This window comes from Erpetoichthys calabaricus, chromosome 8 (assembly GCF_900747795.2).
Source record: "Erpetoichthys calabaricus chromosome 8, fErpCal1.3, whole genome shotgun sequence".
Lineage (NCBI taxonomy): Eukaryota > Metazoa > Chordata > Cladistia > Polypteriformes > Polypteridae > Erpetoichthys > Erpetoichthys calabaricus.
The window spans coordinates 142460968-142469170 of NC_041401.2; the positions used below are offsets into that span (position 1 = coordinate 142460968).

At 35.2% G+C, this 8203-nt stretch overlaps 1 protein-coding gene across 1 annotated transcript in view; it reads left to right on the plus strand.

The window, feature by feature from the left end:
• The window catches only part of pcnt (pericentrin), a 245819-nt gene extending 239594 nt beyond the window's left edge, over positions 1–6225 (plus strand). The window contains 4 exon segments of the mRNA XM_051931264.1: positions 8–96; positions 1695–1836; positions 5282–5388; positions 5696–6225. Coding sequence (XP_051787224.1) covers positions 8–96; positions 1695–1836; positions 5282–5388; positions 5696–5736 — 379 coding nt within the window. The 3' untranslated portion in view covers positions 5737–6225.
• The last annotated feature ends 1978 nt before the right edge of the window (positions 6226–8203 follow it).

Below are 8203 nucleotides of genomic sequence, written 5' to 3' on the forward strand. Positions count from 1 at the left end.
CCCTCAGTTTGAGATTTTTGGTAAAGAAGTGGCAAAAGGCTACAAAAAAGAGTCATCCTCCAGTGGCATCTGTGAGTGGAAATGGGCACAGTTTAGGTAAGGTGACTACTGATATTCTAGAAATTCAAATTTTATGTCTCTTGAACAAAAGAAAGGACAAAAAACTTATACATTTGTGTCAGTTTCACATATGCTAGTGTGTGGGGATGTGTACTTGTGCTACCATTTTCATGTGTCACAGATAAGCAACAGTAGAGTAAAGCTTAAGAAAGCTGGTCAAGAATTAGGTTTAAAGCTCAGTCCATTCAATCCTGGTGAGGAGGAGTTTTTCCAAAGTATTCCAGTTTTCCTTCAACATCTGAAAGACAATTGACTGGTCCCCATCCAAGTTTCATTCCTGGCATCCACATCATAATGGATTCCATCTCCCCTTAGCTCTATATCAGAAATGGCTTATAAGAGTTGCAAAAGTGGATGAGTAAAGACAGATTTTTTAAATATAAAGTTTTAGACCTAGGGTCCACTTGTAACTACAAATTTTTGACCCAAGTAATTTAATTTAATCGAACTCCTGCCCTAATTAAGCAATGTGCTATTTCCAAATTCCTATGTTTTTTTTATAAAAATCTAGAAATTACAGTAGTTATACATTTTTACGGTTTGATTTTTTTTTTTGATTTTAGTATTGTTTTTTTAATGCTCTCACAGTTTAACTTATTAATTGTTGATAAATAAATTTGTTAATAATAAACCACAAGTGTTTGGCATTGAAATAACTGCCTTTAGCATTCAGCAGCATTTCCCCGCTCGGTTCTGATCTTCATTTATTGTATTCAGATAACAATTAAGACAGTAAATGTCACAGAACAAGTGATTTACAAAGAAAATGTCAGTTCAAAATACAAATATTTCTTTAATTTCTGTGGTATAGCAGGTCCGCGGCTTAGAATGAATGGCAGTTTTATTAAATAATCCATTGGCAGTGTCAGTCTCTGTGGGCACACTCACACAGCAGCAGGGAGCTGGTGAAGTAGTTGGGGCGAGACGGCTTTTAAAATTCAGCAATATTGAAATTAAACATGACTTTTCATAATTTATTTGACTTTTATTTAAGTATGCACTTTTTTCATAATTTATTGACTCTTATCACAGTACTTTTGCATGAGAATATTTAATAATTTCCATTTAATTTACTTCATTTTAGCACCAATGGTCTTTCATATGTAATAATGGTAGAAGTACAATGTTTTGACTCTATTGATGTTTACAAACTTGCTTTGTAAAACCTTATGGATATTCATGATAGGTTCCAGACAAACAGTTAAATAATTTTCACAGAATACAGAGCACTCTGGTAAAGCTAATAAAGACAACAAAGGTTGTGCATTTTCCAAGCTTAAAAGTAAGTTTCCTATGCTATTGCAGTGTTTAATGGACTGGTGCATTCTTCAGAGTCTGTTTTTACCTTGGCCACTGCCATAGTTTTTATTTTAATAATAGTTAACAACATATTTCCATGCATGTTAACTATTATATCTAATTATAATGACTTATGCTGCTTCTGTAATATTATGTTTACTAATAGTATTCCTTTAGCATCTTATTCATGAAGAATTAAAGAGAAGGCAGGAGACAAGTTTGAAGCTCTAAGACTGAATTCACATGAATGTTTTTTTTTTCTTTTTTTTTCTTAGTCCATGGAACCAGAACTGAGGTTTTAAGGCCACAGCACTCAACTATTATTTTCAATTCTCCTCCAACAAGAGAAAATGTGTCATTTAATAGAAGTACACATATTGTTCAGTCACCTAAATCACCATACAAGCTCCAGAACAGGTAAGGCCACAGTGTATTTCAATTATTTATGTTCTCATCTTTCTCCTATTGTGTGCATTTACATCAGAAATATTAAATAAAATGATAAATGTTCATTTTAAGAGTTTAGGCTAGTTCCATCACTATATACTGGAATTTTCTGTAAATGACTTGGAAGAAATAGTTTCCATTTGGTATTCTCATTCATGTTTAGACTGTTAATTGTTTTCTTCTTCTTTCGGCTGCTCCCGTTAGGGGTTGCCACAGCGGAACATCTTTTTCCATATCATATATGTTAATGTTTTGGGCACATGCACCGTCCTTTGTGTGTAAGAGCCAGATCTACAGCATAAAGGCACAATTGAACTGCAGAGCTTCCTCTGTTTGATCGTCAAAGGCATGCTCACAAATTACACGTGTAATGTCACGAAAAATACCTGCTGACATTTTAGTATGCGAGCAATGGTACGAGAATGCAGTCAGACTTTTTTTGGGCACATACAGTACACCACGCTAGTGTTTAGATCTGGAAGGTGTAGCGTTGGCAAAATAAATAACATGCGAGCTATAGCGTGTCTTTATGTGATCCAAATAAATAACATGCGAGCTATAGCGCGTCTTTATGTGATCCAAATAAATAACATTTGAGCTATAGCGCGACTTTATATGATCCAAATAAATAACATTTGAGCTATAGCGCGTCTTTATGTGATCCAAATAAATAACATTTAAGCTATAGTGCGTCTTTATGTGATCCAAATAAAAACACATGAGCTATAGCGCGTCTTTATGTGATCCAAATAAATAACATTTGAGCTATAGCAAGCTATAGCGCGTCTTTATGTGATCCAAATAAATAACATTTGAGCTATAGCACATCTTTATGTGATCCAAATAAAAACATTTGAGCTACAGCGAGCTATAGCGCATCTTTATGTGATCCAAATAAAAACATTTGAGCTATAGCACATCTTTATGTGAAAACAGCAGTGTCAGATGGGGAGGGGGATAGGGTAGAATCGTGAATGCGACAGAGAATGAAACTGAATTAAAAAAACAAAAACAAAACAAAACTAACCTTTACAAGTATCACACATTTACACCGGCTGTTACAGACTGACTGAGCGCATTTGTTCTGTTATATTTGTACCTGTTGTGAAAGTGTTTCTTTGATATTTGGACTTTAGGCTTTACACATTATAAACTTCAAGTCTACATTTTGTCAATTATTACTAAAACATGAAAAACGTTTCTGTTTTAACGATGTGTTTACATAGATCACTGTAGACACGGAACACACACGAAATGCATGTGTTCCAAATAACGATATAGTATTTATAAAAGGTGTCATTTTGCTTGACTTCTCACTCTATACAACTTCAAGCAACTGACACACAGGTAAACAGATTTACTGGTGGGGGATGTGATAATAGACTACTTGCTGCTTATCAACAAATTTACAGGACAAAAGACGCTGATGGAGAAGTGTGAAGCGATTTAAGGTGGGACGGATCTACAAGTTTTTTCGTAGGCTCTGGTAATTCTAGTGTTAAAGAAGACTGCACTATTTGAAGTATTTGCCTTTAATAACTGAAGTTTCCTTTATTTGTTTCAATTTTAAGATTTTAATGTATACAGAATTGCAATTTATTTACATACATTTATTCCGTTACAGTACATTATAAATTGTATTGGGTATAGAAAATGGTATTGAGTTTCATTACTTAGTATCAAATCAAAGTTTGAAATTTTGGTATTGTGACAACCCTGGTCTCTTTTTATCAATACCTCAGATTAAATATTTTTTTAAGGGTTGATCAGGAAATTGTTAAAACTGTTTTCTTATTTTAGGGGTTTTAGAGAATTTTGGTCTAACTTTTAATTCACCTTTTTCAAAATACATTGTCTGAATTTGCTTTCAGTTCAGCTTTTTAGTTAGTAAACACATGGATAGAATGACATTAATTATTGCCAGACCTCTGTTTTAGCTTATGTGTTAAGACCACTATGTCCTGTGAGTGTTAAAACATGAAACACTAGTTGGTCAGCATTGTTCTTTTTTCTTTAATACTCTATTCATCATGGACCCTTTAAAACTCCAACATTTATTATACTGGTAGAGACGTGTAGGGACTCAGATCAAACTTGGGTTGTTATTATGGAAGATAATTTGTTAATGATAGCTCTTCTCAGTAGTCTAACCCACTGCCCATCCTGTCCATGTTTTAGATTTACTGAGCCTTACAATGTCAAGGTATGTTATTCCAGTACGGGTTCTCAGTGAGCCAGAGGCCATCTTGGCTGGATCAAAAACAAGGCAGTAACCAGCCCAGGATGGGATGTTAATCTGCTGCATCCTTATTTATTCATATCAGGCCATTTTATAGTTACAAAGGGTTTCAATAATTTAACTACCTAACTAAAAAAAATATATCATCTGATGGTCAAACACCCCTCGTTACTTTTCAATATAATCCCCGCTGACTACAACACACTTGGTTCACTTTTGCCTCCAGTGATTTAATAGAAGGATTCATCTTGGTCGTCCAGCCAACAAGTAAAAACATATAAATATTCATTTTTTGATATGATTTTTTTGTGTACTGGATAGCAGCAGAACACTGTCAATAGAGTTATTCAGAGCTAGCACTGTAAAATGCCTCATTAGACGTCAGCCCGAGCCTGATTTGTGGCTAACCATTCTAGCATAGAGCCTAAGTCATACTTAGGGTTAATACGAAGGAGGTTAATGTTCATGTATTTACAGTTAAACTTGTTACATCAAAAAAAGTCCATTTTACCACAGTATCAAGAATTAAATAAAATATTCTACTTTTAAGCACTGTATTTTTTTAAGCAAGTTGTTTTTAACTTGCTTGCACAAAAGATTAAAGCAAATTAATGTATAACATACCAGGCTGTGCTAAAACTAACCACCACATTGTTGTTAGCTAACAAATTAATGCCAGGAACTGTATTTCTGTTATTAGTTCATGTTTAATACACTTGATTCAGAAATTTAGCAATTCAGCAGTTGTACAGCATCAGCCGCCTGAACCATTCTATGCAAGATATTTTAGGAAACCACCATAGTCCAATTTTGTTAACCAGAAGGCTAAAGAGTATGCAGTATATCTGCCATTTCAAGGAGACCTTCACTGTTATAAACCTATAGAAACTGACAATTAGCACTTGTCATAGTAGTTGAAGAACCGTTAAAGGTTTTGTAATTGGGTGGTTCAGTAACTGTTTTTAATATTTAAGTAAAAGAATTACAATTTCTTTGTGCTGTGTTTGTATTAGTATCCCAAAAGTGCTATCTAAAGAGATTAGGAAAATATAAGCAATATGGATAATACTACACAAGATACACAAATAATATTTCAGAGTACTCTGCTTTCTATTAAAGCTGTATATTAAATATTAACCTTTGTGCTTTGTGTTTGCTATTTACACTGACATGCAGATCTCATGAGCAGTCAATTACATCGTCCCAAGATGCTGAGCGATCTCTGACAGAATATATCCATCATTTAGAGGCGGTACAGCAACGTTTAGGAGGCCATAAACTAGGTGAGCAAGAAGACTCTATAAAAAGTATTTGTGTTTAGTAAAAGTGTTTAAATAATAGGCATAAACATGTTGGCTAAATACAGTAGTTTATCACTGCTGCCTCGTAGACCCAGAGAACCCGCATTCAGCCTAGTTACCGTCTCTTTGTAGTTGGTATGTTTTCTCTGTGTCTACCATGGCTTCTTTAATGTACTATAGTTTCCTCCCATATTTGTTTAAATGATATATACTGTACCTTCTATAAATGAAGAAAGAAATACAGCCCATAAGAAAGATGGCTTCTTAAATTGTCCACATTTCTTTCTAGGATCAAGTGGCTTGTCTTTGAGTAAAAGTTTTAAAAGGTGAAGGAATATCTGAATCAAGATCTATGGAATTCAGGCTTTCCCCATCTTTTTTGGTTTGGATTCTTGTACCTTATATAACCACATCAGTTTTTGTAGAGTATTCACTTTTGTAGGCAATTCACTGTTTTAAGAGGTTTTATTGTAAAATATATCACTTTTTTGTGTACAGATTTGCATATCACATTTCACTTTTATATGTATAGAATTTAATAGGAAGGAAGTCCAATTTTTTATATTGTGTAAAATATTCATTGTCTATTTTTTGGTGATGTGCTTTTTTTGTATAGATCTAAAATATTTTTGAACTTGAGCCTTTATTCAGCCATTGAATATATGTAAAATAAATTTTAGAGTGTTTAATTACCTAATAATGTTTTTATTAAAACTTTTTGTAATATACCTTGCATTTTAAGTATTTAATAAAGCTGTAAATGCTTCAGATATTTTAAATGTGTGACAGAAGCCTAATAAACATGCTTGCTAAAAATTACTGATTACCTTTGCCTTCAGTCATAATTTGAATTTAAAAAAATGCTGCTCAATTGTAATGCAAGCATTAGGGCTGTTGATGCTTTAAATATACATTTCCACAATTTTTATACAAATATGACAATAAGCTGAAAGTTAGAGATTCACATCAGTGGAAACCTTACTGAACTAAACACTAGAGGCCAAAGCTGCAGGCTTCTTGAAAAAACAATACAATCCCACCAGCTCCCCTTTTAGTTGTCATTGCATTTACAAACCAAAATATCAGTAAATGTGGAAGTGACCACCAAACTACAGACGTTAGATATTGTGGCATTTTTTCAAGAACTGGACTCCGTTTTGAATTTTGGGTAAAACTGGTTTCACAATGAAACGTTATTTGAGAAAAAAATGTCATTATCAATGACAAATACATTCATACTGTGCTAATTTATTTGGCTATGTGATTTTTACAGCTGCTGCTCTAAACATATACATTTCAAGTCAGTCAAAAATCAAAGTGAACTTTATTGTCATCTCAACCATATACAAGTATACAGATAGGCGAAATTGCGACGCTCAGGGTCCACAGTGTAACAACATGACGTGCAAATAATAAATTAAAAATAGAATTCAAAATTTAAAAATTAAAATTTAAAAAAAAAAAAAAAAAATGTTTTAATGAAAAACACAAACAAGACAAGACATTGTGCAAAGATAGGACAAAGAAGTAGCAGCGATATTGATGTGTAAGATATGTAATATAATAAATAAATAATAGATACAGATAATACAGAAATTTTCAGTGTATGATAATAGTTGTTTAAGACAATGACAGGTCAGAATGTTTCACAGCAGAAGGATAACAAGAATGTGAAAATCCTTAAAGGTCAGTATGAGATTTTCAGTTCTTTTCTACATTCACACTCGTCTTTGCAGGACAGTGGTTTTCATGTATAAAAATTCTGTTTTTAGAGGTGGTTGAGGCCATGTGGAAGGTCCCGGGGGCAGCCTGGTGTTAAGAAGTCTAACAGCTTGGGGGTAAAAACTCTCCTGCAGCCTGGCAGATCTGGCTCTGATGCTGCAGTATCTTCTCTTGGATGGCAGAAGTGTGAAAAGTCCATGTGAGGGGTGTAAAGGGATCCTGCACAATGCTGCAGGCCTTGCGGACACTGCGTTTGTAAAATATGTCCTGTAGTGAAGGGAGAGGCACCCCAATAATGTTCTCTGCTGTCTTCACTATCCTTTGCAGGTGCTTGCGGTCAGATATGTTGCAGTTGCCATACCAGGCAGTGATGCAGCTGGTCAGAACACTCTCAATGGTGCCTCTGTAGAACATGGTGAGGATGGAAGGGGGAAGACTTGCTCGCCTCAGGAAGTGTAGTCTCTGCTGGGCTTTCTTGATTAGTGATGAGGTGTTATGTGTCCACGTAAGTTCCTCCGTTATGTGCACACCGAGGAACTTGGTACTCCTAACAGTCTCCACATCTAAACCATTGATGCTGAGTGGGATGTGGGCAGGACGTGATTTTCTGAAGTCCATGATTATCTCTTTTGTCTTGTCGACATTAAAAGATAGATTGTTGTCTTCACACCATGCGGACAGCCATTCCACCTCATCTCTGTATGCTGTTTCATCATCCCTGCTTATCAGTCCTAGCACTGTTGTATCATCTGCAAACTTGATGATGTGGTTGGTGTTGTGCGTGGCTGTGCAGTCGTGAGTTAGCAGGGTGAACAGCAGTGGACTAAGCACGCAGCCCTGCGGTGCTCCAGTGCTCAGTGTGATGATGCTGGAAGTGTTGTAGCCATTCCGAACTGACTGGGGCCTCTCTGTCAAGAAGTCCAGGATCCAATTGCAGAGGGTGGTGTTCAGGCCCAACCTGCTCAGTTTTACAACCAGCTTTGCATGGATGATTGTGTTGATGGTAGAGCTAAAGTCTATGAATAGCATCCTGACATATGTGTCTTTTTTATCCAGATGTGTCAGAGAGAGGTGA